We start from the raw sequence: 18630 nt of genomic DNA, 5'->3' as shown, positions 1-18630 counted from the left end.
GAGGAGAGAGCATCTGCCTACTGCCTCTCCTGCTAGCATTTGTATGAAGGTGGGCTGGCGTGCACCTGGAAAACTATTTAACTGACTTTGCCCCCCCACACACACACAAACACACACACAGACCTGTTCTTTGCCCAGTGGGGAAAAAACTTTTAAAACTCAGAGTGAAGGTTTCGCTTAATTCAAACTTCCACAGAAAAAACACTTCACAAAAGGTAAATTCCATTTGAAAGGAACCAAACTACCCAAATACTATTTAACTACGTTATGGCAGCTATTATTTATGTATTTATTTGGTTTATTTATTTGATTTGACTCTAACACCTAAAGATCTCCTCATTCTATTACCGGGGGATCACTGACAAATGTCAACTTGATACAAAAGAAGCATCTGGGGCAATTATATAAGTTTGGTCTTGGAAGTCCTTGTTAAACATCAAACACCACTTTGCAGACAGGTTACCTTTGAGGACCATTGGATCTTTGGTTCTGGTGGTAAACATTGGCTTGCTTAAGCCAAAACAGGCGGGCAACACAAATAGTTGGCCACTAACCAGTGTTCAGACCATAGGGTCACTGAGACCATCTAGGAATCACACAGGTCACCTCCAGGAGATCTCCTGTGCCCTTAATGTCTGGAGACCATCCAGTTTTGCTCATCTGATCTTGTGCTGAAGCAAAGAGTGACTGTAGCCATTCAGAAGAAGACAGGAAACTGCTGCATCGAGCTTCCTTGGAGTCAACATGAAACTTGTCTTGTTTGAAGACTTGCACCTACTTTGAGTGCTGGTGGAGCAGACCAGTGGCCCTGCACACCAGGGTTGGTTGCTAGTGTGGCCATGTTAGAGGAAGTGTGTTTATGGTTTTCTATCTATACACTGCCCCTCAGTGAGAGGAGGGGTCTCACTGCGAACAAAACAGTGCAATAGGACTAGGGTTAGAAAAAGCAGGCAGTGCAGAAAGGCCTCAGATAATACCTCATGTAATGCAGAAGGAGAGATTACAGAAGTAGAAAACAATGCAGGGCAGTACATACGGCTAGTGGATAACACAGTGGCAGTGGCTGCAGTTCTCTTCCCTTTATAAACGTGTTTGTTCCATTATGCTGTTATCCTGTTATTATAAAAACTAGAAATTAAGACGGCTGTGCTGTAAATACAGCGTGTGCTAGCTCTCTTAGTCTGGGAGTTTGTGTGGCTGTCCGTGAGTCGGGGCTGGGAAGAAAGCGTGGTGGGCCCCCAAGGGGCGGCCGGGGAGGCACAGCGGGGATAGCAGCTAGGTCCCAGGGCAGGCAAGGGCTGTCGCTGGTCCGAGGGAAAGCAGCTTTCCCAGAGTCCAGTGGCGTGGGGCGACCCTCCTCCCCGGCAGCCTTTCCAGCCCTCGGCCGAAGTCCTGGGGTGACTTACAGTCTGGAGGGCGCAGCGGCGAGGATGGTGGCTCAGGAGGACTGGAGAGTCTGTGGCATGGTGTTCGGGAGACGGGCCAAATTGGCCACTTGGCCCTGGAGTGCCACTTTGCAGCTCCTGATTCGCTCCTCCGAGTTTTTATCCCGGACAGCGCCCGCCCACTCTCCCCCCACTTAGTCCTTAGCCTTTTATTTAATACCGTGGAGCGGTTTACAGATGCTCTCATAAGCAGCCTTTGTGTATTTCAGGAAATTCCAGGAGTATGGGAGGGGTGCCACCCTTCAAGTGGATCCCCTGGAATTACAATTACAGCTCACCCCCAGGTGGCAAAGATCAGTTCTCCTGGAGAACATTGCTGCTTTGAAAGGTGGCATTGTAACCCACTCTGCGGCATTGTGCCCCACTGAGGTCTGTCCTCCCCAGGTTCCACCTCTGAATCCGCAGGGATTCCCCAACCTGGATCTGGCAGCCCCACCCCTCTCTGATGGCCAGCAGGACCTGGGACCCCTAAGTAGGGGCCATTTCTGATCTCAACAAGCAGATCGTTCCACAAAGTGGAGGCTACAACAGAGAAGGCCCAGACACGTGTGCAGTTGTTGTTTCCCACTTGCAGGTCGGCCCCAGCAGAAGGTCCTGCTTACATGAGCAGAGCTGCTGTGGTGAAGCACGGGAAGCGGCAGACAGGAAGGCCCAAAGCCATGAAGGGCTTTCGAGGTAGTCACGACCAGAACCTCGAACTGAACTTGGAAACTGTAGCCAGGCCTATCAGGAATATTGTCTATGTCCTGGTCCATTGCTCTCTAAAAAGGCTGCTTGTCTGTACCAGATGTTTTTGGAATCAAACCTAAAAGGCACACAGCAGACAGCCAAAACTATTGAAGAATAACCAAAATGTTTAGTTCACACGAGGTCTTTTTATACAATCCCAAACCTATATAGAAAGATTCATTACAGATTCCAGTGGATATCCATGTTGGTCTGGAGCAGCGACTGAGTCCAGAGGAACCATTAAAGGTTCCATTAAAGGTACTAGATTTAGAGCCTATTGTATAAGAAAATGCAATGGGTGCTATCATGCCCTCTCCTGCCCCCGGCACCCTTGCAGCCCTCCTGCCCTCCCCCCCAATAGGGATTCCATTGTTCTTTGTAATAACTTGCAACTCAGCAATTTCCCTTTGCTCCTGACGTTTCTTTACAATCAAACAACTACTTTGGAGTCACCCACTGAATGTCCTGGAAAGCTGAAGTGTTCTTCTACAGGTGTCAGGCTCATGATGTCAGATTTCTGTCCAATTATTCTTTGACAGAGGGCTTGACCTGCTTACTCTCAGCATTCCACAATTGAGGGGTCCATCTGCCCATCTTCTCCAATTTTGACATACATATTTCCTTCACTTTGTTTCCCCCTAGAATTAAACCCAAGCAAATGGTAACTCAACATCAAGAAAACAAAGATCATGGCATCCGGCCCTCTCAATTCCTGGCAAATAGATGGGGAAGAAATGGAGATAGTGACAGATTTTATTTTCCTGGGCTCCAAGATCACTGCAGATGGGGACTGCAGCAAAGAAATTAAAAGACGCTTGTTCCTGGGGAGGAAAGCTATGGCAAATCTAGACAGCATCCTAAAAAGCAGAGACATCACCCTGCCAACAAAAGTGCGTTTAGTCAAGGCTATGGTATTCCCAGTTGCAATGTATGGCTGCGAAAGTTGGACCATAAGGAAGGCCGAGCGTCAAAGAATTGAGGCTTTTGAACTCTGGTGCTGGAGAAGACTCTTGCGAGTCCCTTGGACTGCAAGGCGAACAAACCGGTCAGTCCCAGAGGAGATCAGCCCTGACTGCTCTTTAGAAGGCCAGATCCTGAAGATGAAACTCAAATACTTTGGCCACCTCATGAGAAGGAAGGACTCCCTGGAGAGGAGCCTAATGCTGGGAGCGATCAAGGGCAAAAGAAGAAGTGGACGACAGAGAATGAGGTGGCTGGATGGAGTCACTGAAGCAGTAGGTGCAAACTTAAATGGACTCCGGGGAATGGTAGAGGACAGGAAGGCCTGGAGGATCATTGTCCATGGGGTCGCGATGGGTCAGACACGACTTCGCACATAACAACAAAATGGTAACTATGTAATTTAAGCTTGTCATTCCAGTTTAGACCTTGCATCTGTCAAACCTGATTAAGCTATATGCTACAATGCTGCTCACCCTCTGTCTCTATGAACGGATTAGAAACTTCCAGTTAAACATATCTGAAGAAGTGTGTGGGAAGCTGATCCATTGAATAAAATCTTTTGGGTTTTGAAGGTGCCACAGAATGTTGAACTCTCCCGTTTTGTGCCAGGTCTACAGCAGTGAGGAACCCGTTTGCTTCTCCAGCGGCCATCACGCTCAGAAGGGCCGAGGCTCCAGTCCAGCATACACCTCCCGCTGGCCTTTCCGGATGGGCTGCAGAAACAAAGGTTGGGTGTGACTCCCTGGAGGGCCCTTGGAGACCCCCATCTGTCCCCCTCAGGTGGGCTTGCAAGACAACCCCTGGTGTTTACCCCTCTAAATAAACTCTGCCTCCCATCCTGCCCACACTGGAGACACAGCATTCTGTCTATGTGACCCCATGGGGGATGGAGATGGCACCCGCTCCAGCTTCTCCCATCCCTGCCCTTACCTCATAGTCTGGATTTGGGACAGGTGGGGGATGGTCTTCCCTCTGGCCTGCAACGCAAGACACAAGTTGTCTGTTCAGAAGAGATCGTCCAATAGTTGTGGCTATGAGACTGCCGCTCCCTTTGGTCACCAGTAAGACCTACGGGGATCCCTCACAGAGCCCCACAGGGAACTCCCTCTACCCTGCAACCCTGCCCCCCTCCACTGGTACTGCCACAGTCAGTTGCTCTGGGCACAGGCCACTTGTCCTGCCAGGGGCAGTGGATGTCCTGTAGAGATTCCACCCCCAGGTGGGACCTTGGGATCCCCCAGTTTTACAGCTCATCTCCAGGTCTCTTGTTGAAAATGGCTGCTTTGGAGGGTGGATTCCACTGAGGTCCCTCCCTGCCCCAGTGGCACCCACTCCTGATTCTATCCCCAAAGTCTCCAGGTGTTTCCCAACCAAGAGCTGGCCACCCTACTATCTCACCTGGCTCTGCTAATTCTCCAAGAAGTTCTCCAGCACAAGGCAGAGCCCCCAGGCCAGCCTGAGGAGGAGGTGACTTCCCAGTGTCTCCACTGGAGTTCCCTATTCCCCGGTCCCTGCCAATGCTTGCACCCCACAATAAGCCTTGGAGCACAGCAAAGGCTATGCCCCTGCCTCTGAGGACCAAGGCTGTTCCCTGGTCCAAAGGCGAGCGTTGGCACTCAGTGCTCCTTATCCTGCTGAAGGTCTCGGGGCCCCGGGAGGTGCGCCTGGCCTTGACCAAGGCCAGGGCCTTTTCAGTCCTGGCCCCTACCTGATGGAATGAGCTCTCGGATGAGCTATGGGCCCTGATGGGACTCTCAGTTCTGCAAAGCCTGCAAAACGGAGCTCTTCTGTGAGGCGTTTGGTTAGGGCCGGGCGGTGATCCCTGCATGTGAGATCTGGACCCTCCCTTTCCCCTCTCTGTGTTTGGTCCCTGTGCACAGTGTTAGATGGCATTAGGGCCCCTTTGTCATCTTACTATAAACTGCCAGTCAATATTATCATTGGTACCGGCCCCGATGGGGGCAATGTATGAGTTGAGGTCTTATAGTAAACTAGTAATAAAGACCGTTGTAACTGACACAATGGGTGCTAGAAGGGGGGAGGGGTGGCTTCCCTTCCCCCTTGGGCCAGGAAGGGCTCCAGCTGCCTCGCAGATTCCCCCATCCCTCGGGCTCCCCCCACCGTCAAAGACCTGCCACTGCCCGGAAAAGTCTCAGGGGCTGCTTGCACAGCCCTCTGATGCTTTGCCGGGCCACAGCAGGCAAGCCCTCTTGCTCTCCCTGTCCCCTGGTCTGCCCCCCCGGAAGGCCCACTTACCTCTAGCTCCATCACCAGCCAGGAGCAAACTGGCGGTGATGTCGTCAGATTGCCCTGGCCAGGCTGGGAGTGGCAGGCCCTGTGTGGACTGTGGGCTAGTCGGACAGGCCCTGCCCACTCTCTGCCCACCAACCTCTTACCCTTTTTTTCATGCAAAAAAAGCTGTACAAAGATAGTGTATACTGCCATTTTATGATGTTGAGGACTGTTTTTAAGATTATTGGGGATTTCTTACAATATGTTTTAGATGCGACTTCTTGTAGAATGTTTTCTTTTTTGTGTACCGCCGCGAACCAGCCTGCTGGGAACAGCAGTATACAAGTCCAATAAATAAGTAAATAATAAAGTTAATTTTGGTGTAGTGGTTAGGAGCGTGGACTTCGAATCTGGCATGCCGGGTTCGATTCTGCACTCCCCCACATGCAGCCAGCTGGGTGACCTTGGGCTCACCACAGCACTGATAAAACTGTTCTGACCGAGCAGTGATATCAAGGCTCTCTCAGCCTCACCCACCCCACAGGCTGTCTGTTGTGGGGAGAGGAAAGGGAAAAGGCGACTGTAAGCCGCTTTGAGCCTCCTTCGGGTAGGGAAAAGCGGCATATAAGAACCAACTCTTCTTCTTCTTCTTCTTCTAATTGTGGGGTGGGGGCTGGACAAGTATTGTCAGGCCTCCTCCCACCAAAGTTCCCCGTTGTGGAGCGTACTCTGTGGTACTTCCTCCCCCCATGCAAAGACACACACTCACCCCGTGGCTGCATTCGGGAGCCTCCTGCTGCAGGCCCCCCCCCAAAGCGGGCTGCCCATTTCCGGCTGCAATGGTAGGTCAGGGCCAGGAGTGCAAAGGTGACCAGGAGATCGGTGAGGATGATGCCTGTCGCAACCCAGATGTCCACTTCCACGCACCCAGGACACTCTGCTCAGGAGAGGAAAATGTAGCAGCAACCTAGATCAGGCTGCAGTAGTCTCAGCGGGCTACTCCTCCCCTGGCCACCCCACCCCCACGGGGGCCCTGGGCATCTGCTGGCGCCGGCCAAGCAAAGATCACCTTCTCTTGGGATATGGAGGGAGACTCCTGCCCCCCTGATCCTGGGCTGCTGCAGGCATGTGCTTGAGCCACTAACCTTTGACATGAAGGTAAAGGTTGGTCCCATACTGCTCACAGCCATACAGGCCATTATGCAGCATCCCTTGATAGTCTGCAATCATACATGATGGGGTGGAGCAGCTGATCTTTTCCTTCCGGTTCTCCTTTTCCTTCCACCACCAACCATTCTCGACGGGGCAGGTGAGGGTCACATTGTTCCCAGCGAAGCTCACCTGGATCACTGGAGCAAAGGTCAACAATAGGACATGGCCCGAAGAGTTCTGATTTGCCCAGAATCAGAATGAGTCCATTCTGTGGGCTGATGTGGTAGTTCATCAGCAATGCCCCGGGGCATGCCAGCTGAGCACGGCTGGGGAGAGGCAGCAGAGGTCGGGGGCCCCTGATTGAAGCATGCCTTGCCTCCCTGACAGCCCCCCTGACAACAAGCAGAGCTTTGGAAATGAAAGGAAAACTTTTTTGGCCCGCTGCTAGCTCCCCAACCCAGTTCCCCCATCAAGAAGAGAATCCCTCAGTATCAGGATCTCAGGCAACCAATGGGACTGGCCCGGAGCACTTGAAAGCCCCCCCCCTCCCCGAAGTGGTAGAAGGATATCACTTACTTGCATTCCCCTGTCCCCAAACAGGTCTGGCTGTGAAGGAAACATGACAGTGGTTAGCAGAGAGGAGAACACCGGGACCACTGCTTGAGCCCCTTCAAAATGTCTTTGGAGCCCATTCTGAGCACAGATGCAACTGCAAGTCCCGACGCCAACCTGCCTCAGTTGGCCTTCCCATCCCCATAGTCATTGTCTGTGGGTTCCCGGCCCCAAGAGGCTACCCCACACAGCTCATGCTCTGCCTCCCCCTGCCCAGCTCAAGCCACTGGAGGAATCAGGCAGACCCCCCTCCTTCCACAAAAGGACAGCAAGACTAGCAACCAAAAACAGACAAGCCCCACTCCCAAAGTAGGGATGCCAACCACCAGGTGGAGCCTGGAGATCTCCAGACTTTGGGCATCCATTGCCCTGGGGAGAGTGGCTGCTATGGAGGGTGGAAGCAACAGCCTTGCTCCCTACTCAGCTCCTTCCCCTCCCAAATCCCCACCCTCCCCAGTGTTTCCCAAACCAGGGGGAGCCTCCTCTCTGTTTGGGCCTCTGCAGGACACTTGAGTGGTAGACTGGAGGACAATTGGCCTGATCCAACGTGGCATCTCTTCCGTTCTTATTTCTGGAGCTGGGATGCTCTGGCTTCTTGGTGTTGTGGGGGGCAACAGTGAGAGGCCTTCTGTTGTACTGGCCCCACTGGCGGACCTCTGTACTTCTGTTGTACTGGCCCCACTGGCGGGCCCCGGGGTTTTGGCCACTGTAGGACAGAGTGGTGAACTGGAGGGCTGTTGGTCTGACCTAACATGGCTTCTCCTCTGTTCTTATATTCCAATCCCATTCCCAGGTTTGTGGGCTGGTTTCTCCTCCCCCCCCCCCCCACCTCTTCCATGGGACATCCTGGAGGACACTTCTCACGGTCAGGATCACCTGTCTTTTTATTAGGAAATTACGATCTGGGAAGGCCAAGGAGCCTGAAAAGAGCAGCCTGGCAGCTGCCAAATCAAACCAGCCCCCACCCTGATCCCTTCCGGCTACTGGCCTGCCAAGGAAGGCCATCCTGACTCACTGGCAGGCTGTGGGGCAGTTCAGGGGTCCAGCTACTGCTCTGGTGGGAACCTGTCAGCGTCTGTCTCTTCTCTGCTCTCCAGACCCTGTGTGGCCCAGTCAGAGCAACCACCCACCACCCCCCTTGGCATTTCTTGGGCTGGGAGAACTCACACTTGGTTTGGGAAGGGCAGCTTGGGGCACACTCTGGATTTCCATGTGTGTCCCCCCCCCACAAGGCCCACTTTATTCCAACAGAAGTATGGGCAGAGGGATCAGGCTGGTCCCTCTCTGAGGCTGTCCCCTGCAGCGCCAGGCAAGGGGTGAGAAAGAAGCGGGTTAAGGGGGTTGCCTCTAGTCCCCACCCCAAGGCCAGGAAGCACTTTGCTGTCAGTCAAAAGGAGGTATTTCCAGTGGCACCGAAGCCGACAGGCTAGCTGCCCCCCCCCCAGCTTTTGGCACACAGCGAGGGCAGGTGCTCTTCCCATCTAAAAAGGAGAGCTATCAAGTTTGGGGGCAAAGCACCCTGCCCCACAGGCCTCCTGGAATCACACCCGGCTTGTGGGCAACCACTGCACCAGGCAAGCCTTTCCAACTGTCTCTGCTACTCTTTCAGGCCCCCAGTCCTGCCCTGAGCCCCACTGGTGGTACTCACGAAAACAAAGGAAGAGACCAATAGCCCCAAAGGTGGTCCCAAAGCACACCATCATGTTAGGTCTTGAGTCTCCCCACTCAATCCGTGCCACTGTGCACCAGAGAAGATGAAAGATTTTCAGACAACTGCTCTGGCCGATCTCCACAAGCAAAGAAAGAGCAGTCACTGTTTCCAGGGCAGCATCGAAGGCGCTCTGAGCTGGCCCTGCCAGGAAGTGGAGGTGTGCGCAGCGTCTTCCGATCAGCCTGTCTAACGGTGCAGGCCTGCCATCTGCAGCCTCCAGGGGCCTTTTTTTGGGGGGGTGGGGGTCTGGTTGCCAGCTCCAGGCTGAGGAACTGCCTGGGTGGAGCCTGAGGGGCAGGGACCTCTGTGAAGTCCAACCTGCGAAGCAGCCATTTTCTCCAGGGTAACCTGGTGGAATGAGCTCCTGGGAGAGCTGAGGGCCCTGCTGAAACTTCCTCAGTTCCGCAGGGCCTGTAGGACAGAGCTCTTCTGCCAGGCATTCAGTCGAGGAAGATCTGGCCCCTCCTCCCCTTATAAGCTGCCTTGGGCTAGCTGTGCTATGAGCAGCAGCATATTCAAAAAGCACTATCTTGGCATCCGTTGTTCCCCTGGGTGCAATGGGCTTTGCCTCTAGGAAATAAATAATAATAAACAAACTGATCGTTCTAGTCTAGAAATGAGCTGTAATTCCAGGGGATCCCCAAGCCCCATCTGGAGGCTGGTATCCCTAGGGGAAGGACTGACCTTCCCTCTGCAAAACTAGGGGAGTTGACAGCAGTTAACATGGATCACCCCATGGACAGCTCTAGGTCTGGCTTATGCACAGCCAGGAAAATATGATTCGGTTCCTGGCAGCCTCACAAACTGAACCATGGACCATCGTGAACTGAGAAGGCTCCATATCAACCAGATTGTGATAGGGTAAAACTCTTCCCCTTCAGTGTGCTAGAGACTCCAAATTCAGCAGGGGATCTCTGGCCAATTCTCTTCTACATGGTCTCCAAATTTGGTGAGGATTGGATTTATGGAGTTTGAGCTCCACTCATCTGAGAGGCCACCAGGCAAACGACTCCTGCCTCTACAGACTCCTGCTTCTGTGTTCCGGCCTCCAGCTGGTGGAGTGGGATAGAGGTGCTCAGGCTTCTGGCCTTCCATAAAGGGGATGTCTTCAGGAGAGCATTGGTATAAAGGTAAGAGGGCTATATTGTTGCAAAACAATTCAGGATGGAAGACACTTGCATACAGGGAATCCAGGTGGGCAGCCAGGTTGCATGATGCAGAAGAACAAAGTTTTGTGACTGGTGGCACCATAAGGCCAACAAAGATTGAGTCTGGGTATAAGCTGATGCGCGCACACACATTTCTTCAGATACAGTGAAAAAAGAATTCCCTCAGCATGGAGGGACGTTATTGCTCTTTAAGGAATTCAAAGGCTGTTCCTTGGAGGAAGGCAGGAAGCAGTTCTTGTTGGTAGCAGAAGAGGGGACCCACAGTAATGACTTTAAACTGCATCTAGAATGGTACCAGCTGGATACAGGGGTGGGGGATGTCTGTCTGTCAGAATAGTTCAGGCGTGGAACGGGCTGCCTAAGGAGGTGGGGAGCTCCCCCTCACTGGCCGTCTTCAAGCAGTGGCCAGACAGATCCTTACCCCCGGATGCTTTAGGCTGATTCTGCCATAAGCAGAGGGTGGGACTAGATGGCCTGGATGGCCCCTTCCCAATCCAGGATTCTAGGAGTCTAGTTCAGCCGTGGAATAGGCTGCCTAAGGAGGTGGGGAGCTCCCCCTCACTGGCGATCTTCAAGCAGCGGCTGGCCAGATCCTTCTCCAGGATGTGTGAGGCTGATCCTGCACTGAGCAGGGGGTGGGACTGGATGGACCTAGATGGTTCCTTCCTACTCTAGGATTCTAGGAGTCTAGTTCAGCAGTGGAATGGGCTGCCTAAGGAGGTGGGGAGCTCCCCCTCACTGGCCTTCTTCAAGCAGCAGCTGGACAGATCCTTCTCCTGGATGCTGGAGGCTGATCCTGCCTTGAGCAGGGGGTGGGACTAGATGGCCTTCACAGACCCTTCCCACTCTAGGATTCTAGGAGTCTTGTTCAGCAGTGGAATGGGCTGCCTAAGGAGGTGGGGAGCTCCCCCTCACTGGCCTTCTTCAAGCAGCAGCTGGACAGATCCTTCTCCTGGATGCTGATCCCGAATTGAGCAGGGGATGGGACTAGATGGCCTGTTTGGCCCTTTCCAACAATTCTATGATTCTACGATTCTAATGCAGGGTTCCTCAGCCTAGATTTCATGAAACCCTGGGGTTTCTTGACAGCCCTGGAAGGGTTTCCAGAATGGCTAGGAGTTAATTACTTTTAATATATTTTTAAACTAGAGGCAAAGCCCATTGCGTTCAGAGAAGTCAGTTGGATGCACACCTGTACTGTTGCCTTCCTGGGGGCTGGCTACATGGCAAAAAAGCGCCTGACCACCTGGACTCTTGCCCCACCTCTAAACCTCAAGGAATATTCCTGACCCAGGGGTCACCGACCTCCAAGTGTGGCCTGGAAATCTCCTGGAATTGGAGGACATTTGCAGACTATAGAGATCAGTTCTCCAGGGGGAAATGGCTGTTTTCGAGGGGAGACTCTGCAATAACTCATCTCCAGGCCCCTGGAGATGAAAGGGCTTGCTTGGGAGGGGGGAACTCTGTGGCCCTGTGTCCCAGAGAGGTTGCAGGATGCCAATCTCCAGTTGGGATCTGGGGATTTGCTGGAATTATGGGTCATTTCAAGGCAACAGAGATCAGGCCCCCTGAAGGAAGGGCTTTTTGGGAGGGGGGACTCTCTGGCTTTGGATCCCATGGAGGTGCAGGTACCAGGCTCCAGATAGAAATCCCCAAAGTATTCTTAAGGCTTCAAAAAACTCCAGAAATGGGATCTCTAGGTCCCAGCTGGAGGCTAGCATCCCTGTGACTGTTCAGGGATTCCAGCCTCCAGCTGGGACCTGGAGAACCCCCAGAATGAAAGCTCCACTCCAGACTGCAGAGATCATTTCCCCTGAAGCGAAGGGCTACCTTGGAGGGGGGGGGGGTCTCTTTGGCTCTGTGCCAGTGTTCATGAATGCCAGCCTCCAGGTGGGATCTGAAGAACCCTCAAAATGAAATATCTTCTCCAGACTGCAGAGATCAGTTCCTCTGGAGGCCTGCTTGAGTGAGGAGTTTCTGTGGCACTGTGCCCCAGGGAGGATCATAGAATCGAGTTGGAAGGGGCCATACAGGCCATCTAGTCCAACGCAGGATCAGCCCAAAGCATCCTAAAGCATCCTAAAGGATCAGGGATTCCAGCCTCCAGGTGAGACCTGGGGATCCCCTAGAATGACAGATCCTCTCCAGAGTTTTTATCCCGGACAGGGCCCGCCCTTTCCCCTCCCCCTTATGGCTTACTGTTTTATTTATTCCGCTCCATGATCGCTTGTGCATTAGCGCCCTTCTTGTGTGCGCTGTTCTCCCGATGGTGATCACTCTTTCTCTGTATGTCAAAGCCTGAGCCATCATCCTCAAAACTGTGGCATGAACACGTCCACCAGGCGGCCAGGTGTGCATGTGGGTGCCTATGAGCAGTTAATCTGTGGCCGTGTCTTGTGGACGTTACTGCCTTGTGCACATTTAGTCCAAAGCAAGAAATTTTTCAGAAAAGACAACGAAAAAAGGTTCTCTATGAAACAATGAATGAACAAATATTCGTTGCTACTAGTGTTTTCAGGTTTTTAAAAAACAAATTTAAAAGGGAAAAGGGCTTTTCAGAGGCACAAATATAACTCTGCACTTCATTGGCCCTTCTGTTTGATTGATGGCCAGTCTCCTTTATTGCGGTTACGGAAACCTGTGGGGAATTTTAAAAGTGCTATTTGGACTTCAATTTTCTGCTACAATTGGCGGTGTGTGGAATGACAAATTTCCGCTATTAATTGTAGCCATTTGGCATACAGCAAACATGTGGCCACATTGGCCGATGTGTGGAATGGGCCTCAGGATCTCCCATTCTCCTGTGAGAATGTTTCAACTCCCCATGGGCCAAATGTGTCACCTTGGACCTTTAAGGCAGTGTTCCCCAACGATGAGGCTGTGTCCCGGTACCGGACTGTGGAGGCCTCGGTACTGGGCTGTGGAGGGGGGGGGGAGGCGTCAGCACACCAGCAGGCACACCTCCCTCCTCCCCTGCAGAATGCGCTCACTTCACCGGGAGCGATTACTACCTCCTGGCGCAGCGAGCACCATGCTGCGGGGGGGAGTCATGGGAACTGGCGCACCAGCGGGCGTTTGCGGGTGCCAGCACGCTGGCACCTCTGCCGCACCTGTGTGTTTGCGCCTACCGGCACCCACGCCTCCTCCCCGCAATGCAGTGCTCGCTGCGTCGGGAGGCAGCCGATTGCTCCCAGTGCAGCAAGCGCTGTGCTGCGCCGTGGGGGGGAGGGAGGCGCGCCTGCTGGTTTCCCGTTCCTCCCTTCCCCTCCCTTGGTCCCCAGCCCGAAAAAGGTTGGGGACCTCTGCTTTAAGGCCTTATATAGGGAGTCAACCAAAACGGGATCCTAGGTTAAGTGACCCGCTTTCTGTCTTTATCTACGTCAGTGGTTGCTCTTCCAATATACTGTCATAGTAGTAGTTTGTAGTATCACATTGGCAAAATGCTCATAATCGTCTGGGGATTTCACTTTATGAAGGTCACTTAACCTAGGATCCCGTTTTGGTTGACTCTTTATGTTTGATCATATGTTTGACCATTTAGATTTTATGTTATAACCTTTCCCCTTATAAACACAGAGAAGACTACTTTATCATTGTGCCTCGGGATTTCCTTTCTTCTTCTGAGTCCACAGTGAGGAATCCACGGTTCTATACTTGATTAAGGCCTTATATGGCTACTCTGTCCCCACCTGGGAATTCCGGTCAAGAGGAAGGCCCTTCTGACCTATCAATCAAAGACAGTGGTCTAGGGGGCACCAGAGATAGGGTCTTTTTGGTTATGGAACAACCTCCCCAGGGAGGGAGGCCTTGGCCCTTTGCTCTGGATTTTTAGGAGGAAATGGCGGACACGTTTATTCAGGGTGCCATATTATTACTTTTTTTTTTGCCTACTAGCAGTTTTTTCTTGATCTAAACTATGGGTTGTGATTTGTTTTCTGTTTTTTATTATTATTATTATTATTATTATTTACATTGTAAGCCACCTTGAGCTCCCCTAAGTTCAAAAGGCAGCTATGAAATATTTTAAACTATTAGTTCAAAATAACTAAAACCCCAGACCTGTCTGGCACGAGGGAGTAGTGATCTGGTGAGGCTTTTGGCCTAGCCGCCTGCCCCCCTCCCTCCCTCCCGCACAGGGCAGAAGTCCTGTTAACAGAGGCGACCAAGGGGCATTCTCCCCACAACCCCCTCGCAGAGGAGACCAGGAGGGAGCAGCACAAAGGGTCTCTGAGCGCGCAGCGTGCCTGGGGAGGCTCCCGGCTGCATGGCCGGGTGGCCGGCGCTCTCCCTCCAACTTTCTTCCTTCCTTCTTCCCTCCCTCCCGAGAGAGAGGCGGAGGCTGCCGCTGCCGCTGCCCTGGCTCCACCTTCGCTGTCCCGGAGCGGAGGTGCAGGCCAGGCCCGTCGGGTGGAGGATGGCCCGAGCGGCGAGCGTCCGCCGGCTGCTGCTGCTGCTCTTGGGTAAGGAAAAGCGGGGCCCGCTCGACTCGCCGGGCCGTCGGGGGTGGGGTGGGGGGCTCCGGAGGGGTCGGCCGCTTCGGGCCTGCCGGGCCTCCCAGCTACGCTCTAAGGGGCAGCGGGGACGGGGAGGCCGAGCGCGGGCGGCCAGCCAGTCAGACGCCCCGACGGCGCCCCCCCGTCCGGGCCCAGGAGGTGGTCCCCGACCTGCGACGTCAGCAGGCCGCCCCAGATGGGGAGGCGAGGCGAGGCGGAGAAGGCGGCCAGCCGGCCCGCGAAGGCGGGAGGCGCGCCCTGCAGACGGCGCCCTTTTAGTGAGCGCCCCGGCCCGGGGCAAACGCAGGCCAAGTCGACCCCTCTCTGTGAGCCCCTTCGGCTAGGCCGAGGGCTAGTTTCGCAACCCGGATGCGCGAAGCCGGTCGTGCCCCGACGAGCCAGCTGGCCTTGAGTCACTACCCTGCCGGCGGCCGCCCGGAGGCTCCCCGTCGAGCGCCCAGCGCAGGGGACGGACCAACCCCGCTCCCTGCCAGCTGGTGACGCCCCTCCAGGCTGGCGCTGCTGGGGGAGAGACTGAGGCCGGGAGAGAGGACGTCAAGGACCTCCCCCCGCCTGTCTTTCTCCAGGGTCCTCCGCTTTATCAGGGGGATTGGTGAATGTCCGGGAGCCGGGGAGGGGGAGAGGGCGAGGTTGTCTCTGGAAGGCCCTTCCCTGCGCTGTGAGGAGGGATCTTTGCTCTGCCACCCCACCCCACCCCACCCCATTGTGTCCACTGCCTTGAAACGCTGTAAGGAAAGTGGCCAGCCCCTCCAGGATCACCAGCGCTCACCTTGTGGGTGAATTCCAGGTCCCATTCAAAGGACCTCTTCCCCTGCCCCCCTGCTTATGGTCTGAAATAAGATGGGGGGGGGGCAGAGCCGGGATTTTCCAGTACCCCCAAGCCAAGCCTCGTCTTGCCCAACTGCCTCAGGAACAGCTGGTGGGAAGGCAGGCTCAGTCCTTCCCCAGGCTTGGAGGAGTCTGAGCCAGGAAGGAAGTTTTCTTTCTTTCTTTCTTTCTTTCTTTCTTTCTTTCTTTCTTTCTTTCTTTCTTTCTTTCTTTCTTTCTTTCTTTCTTTCTTTCTTTCTTTCTTTCTTTCTTTCTTTCTTTCTTTCTTTCTTTCTTTCTCCTTGCCTTTCCTGGCACATTTTTGTCCCTCCCTCACTGCAGGGATTTGGGGGGGGGGTGCTCTCTGTCTTCACAACAGTCCTGTGAGTTTGGTGAGGCTGAAAGAGAGAAAGAGGCCTAGAATCCTCCAGTGAAAAGGAACCTGGGTCTGATCCTAGGTGTCGATCCATGACATTCCTTCTCTGACGGCTTCCTGCAGTGCTCTGGCCTGTGGCGGCGATTGACATCTTCACCCCAAAGACCCTGGACGCCCTGAATGGGACCGATGTCCGCTTAAAGTGCACCTTCTACAGCCATGCCCCTCCTGGGAAACGGCTGACGGTGACCTGGAACTTCCGTCCCCACTCCGGTGGCCCTGACCAGAACGTGAGTCCAGTTGGAGCTTTTAGGGAGGGGGCATCGGGGGGGGGGGCTGGGCCCAGGGAGGAGGCCAAGGCAGCAGACTGGCCTTTGGGGCAGGGGGTGGCTCTGGGCCAGCCCCCCCCCCCCGGCATAGGTCACAAGAAGGAGCTAGCAGGCAGCTCAGCCACTGCCCAGCAGAACGCCCACCTAAAACTTCCAGAGGGCCTTTTTACCGTTCACCTTCTTCTACCTCCTGTGCAAGGGCCTCTTCAAGGGAGCCCAAAGGACCTGCCTACCCTACCTCCCTCCTCCCCCACATTTGCTGAATGTGGACCCTTGTTAGAGAAAGGGCAATGGAGGCCCCTTGTTCTTGTGGGGAGATCCGTTTGATGGTGGCTCTCAGGTGGCTCTCAAAAACCAAAGTGGACACATGGCTGGGATCAGTGGGGGTGACCCACTGCCAGGCTTAGAGGGCTCTGTTGAGCCTGAGAGAAAACCCTTTGAGGGGGGGGGGGTCTGAGCTTCTTGGACATTCCAGTTCTCTGCAGATCTTAAGCTGCTCCAGCCATCCCTTTGGGCAGCTGCTCAGTGCAAGATCACCCTGAGGAATGGGCCATCTCTATGGAGAGAGGACCAAGGGCACCCCCTTCCCCTCCTCCTCTTCCGGGGCTGCTCTGTGCCCTCTCCCAGGTGTTCTACTACCATGAGCAGCCTTTTCCCGTGACGATGGGCCGCTTCTTTGGCCGAGTGACATGGGACGGCAACATCCAGAAGAGCGATGCCTCCCTCCTGCTGTGGAACGTGAGCCCAGCTGACAACGGCACCTTCCAGTGCCAGGTGAAGAACCCCCCAGATGTGGATGGGAACATTGGGGAGATCCAGCTGGTGGTGGGGCTGAAAGGTGCGTAGATCCCGAAGCAGGGAGGGGCTGGGATGATGGGCTCCTGGGGGCCGCTCGATGGCCCCCGCCCTCATCGTGCTTCTCCTCTGTGCACAGTGGTTCTCTCAGAGATGCACATCCTGTCCCTCGCCATTGGCTCTACTTGCGTGCTCATGATCCTCCTGGTGGTGGTGGTGGTGGTGTGCCGTCAGCAACGGCAGAAGCGGCTGGAGAAGAGCATGGAGATGGTGGAGCCAGAGCGGTAAGGGAGGGGGTGTCTGGGAAACCACCTGGGGGGGGCCACTTACTTGGCCTGGTGCGGTGGAGGGCAACTCTTGGCCCCCCGGTGTATGTTATCCTTTCCCAAAGTTGCCCGCCTTTGGGGGCGGAACAGGGAATTGGGTGGCTAAGGGAGAGAACCAGAGCTCCCTCCCTTCCCCCGGCTTTCAGGGAAGAAACTAGGCCGGGCCACAAAGGGGGCCAGAGGGCAGCGCCGTTGTGATCCGGTTGTGGCAAAGGCCTTCCTGGCTGCAAGCGAGCCTGGTGGTGTGGCGTCTGTGAGCCCAGAGCTCAGCTTCCTGCAGGCCTCTGGAGGGCCACCGGAGCTCCCCTTGTCCCATGCAGCACTGACACAGGTGCCCTCCCTGAGGCTGTGTCTGTGGTAATCAGTGACAGGTCACAAAAGGAGAAGCTGAAGCCAGCTCAGCCAGAAGAGGAGGTGATGGCCAGGCAGGGAGAGCGAGCCTGAAGAGCCCTGCTCAGCCCTTTCTCCGGGGGCCCTTCTTCTTATGGGGTAAGTCAGCAGAAGCCAGCCAGCCACTTCTGGCGTGGCAGGAGGACACGTGGCGTGTGCCCTTCCCCCCCACTTGGGACCTTGCTGCTCCTTGGAGGACCCACACTGCATCTGCAGCCCCATGCCTCCTCCATGCAGCCGCGGATGCCTCAGGAGAGAGGGCCTTCCTGCCACTGTCTCCCCCTCACAGCTATCTCTGCTCTCCATGCCCTCCCCAGGGGCCCAGGAGGCTGTTGCATCAGAATTGTCTGCTGCCGCTAGGCCATTGTGCCCATGCTTGTGAGCAGGGGGTGGCATGACTCTCCAAAAAACTGCTTTCCAGAAGACCCGGGAGCAAAAGGACCCTCCCCCCACCCCCGGACTGCAGAGGACCGTGTCCAGCTGCCGGTTGAGCTGGCCAAGTGCAAGGAGGCCTGCTTCATCCCCACGGCACTCTGCTTCATTATCAGCTCCTTCAGGCCCAGGCCCTGCCAGAGGGTTAGAAGTGGGCAAATGTTGTCCCCATCTTCAAGAAAGGGGAAAAGGAGGATCCGGGTAACCATCAACCCATCAGCTTGACATCTGTAGCTGGCAAAATTTCCTTGACAGCTGGAACAGTGATTTCTAAGACTCAGCATAGGTTTCTCAAGAACAAATCATGTCAGACCAACCTTATGTCTCTTTTTGAGAAAGTGACTGCCTTACTGGATCAGGGGAATGTTGCAGACATAGTTTATCTGGATTTCAGTAAAGCTTTTGATGGTTTCACATGATATTCTTGTGGACAAGCTGGTAAAATGAAGTATGGATCCTAATTCTGTCAGGGGGATCAATAACTGGTTGAATGATCATGTCCAGAGGGTACTTGTTAATGGGTCAGCATCTTTTTGGAAAAGAGTGACAAGTGGAGTTCCCCAGGGATCTGTCCTGGGGCCTGTGTTGTTCAACATATTTATAAATGATTTTGATGAGGGATTAGAGGGAATACTTATTAAATATGCA

At 54.3% G+C, this 18630-nt stretch overlaps 2 protein-coding genes across 5 annotated transcripts in view; one reads left to right on the top strand and one right to left on the bottom strand.

Moving 5' to 3' along the window:
• Positions 1–2300: 2300 nt before the first annotated feature.
• The window catches only part of CD3E (CD3 epsilon subunit of T-cell receptor complex), a 19627-nt gene continuing 3297 nt past the window's right edge, over positions 2301–18630 (bottom strand). Inside the window, exons 1-6 of one of the 2 annotated variants that reach the window (XM_077305985.1) lie at positions 8782–8975; positions 7098–7127; positions 6515–6718; positions 6139–6306; positions 4068–4114; positions 2301–3850 (exon numbers count right to left, since the gene is read on the bottom strand). In XM_077305985.1, the coding sequence (XP_077162100.1) occupies positions 3794–3850; positions 4068–4114; positions 6139–6306; positions 6515–6718; positions 7098–7127; positions 8782–8836 (561 nt within the window). In that variant the 5' untranslated portion in view covers positions 8837–8975 and the 3' untranslated portion in view covers positions 2301–3793. Of the gene's footprint in view, positions 3851–4067; positions 4115–6138; positions 6307–6514; positions 6719–7097; positions 7128–8781; positions 8976–18630 lie in introns of those variants that run through there. The other variant, XM_077305984.1, reaches the window with a different exon arrangement.
• MPZL2 (myelin protein zero like 2) lies at positions 14285–18401 on the top strand. Of its 3 annotated transcripts, none has more exons than XM_077305993.1 (6): positions 14285–14473; positions 15834–16000; positions 16667–16877; positions 16974–17118; positions 17526–17649; positions 17975–18401. In XM_077305993.1, the coding sequence occupies exons 1-5, from the start codon at positions 14428–14430 to the stop codon at positions 17602–17604; spliced, it is 648 nt and encodes a 215-aa protein (XP_077162108.1). In that variant the 5' UTR covers positions 14285–14427; the 3' UTR covers positions 17605–17649; positions 17975–18401. The 3 variants fall into 3 exon arrangements, with proteins under 3 accessions (XP_077162108.1, XP_077162107.1, XP_077162106.1); XM_077305992.1 differs by having other exon boundaries at positions 17972–18401; XM_077305991.1 differs by having other exon boundaries at positions 17868–18401.

Source organism: Paroedura picta, chromosome 12, assembly GCF_049243985.1.
Source record: "Paroedura picta isolate Pp20150507F chromosome 12, Ppicta_v3.0, whole genome shotgun sequence".
In the NCBI taxonomy this organism is placed as follows: Eukaryota; Metazoa; Chordata; class Lepidosauria; order Squamata; family Gekkonidae; genus Paroedura; species Paroedura picta.
This window is presented reverse-complemented; position numbering and strand designations above follow the sequence as displayed.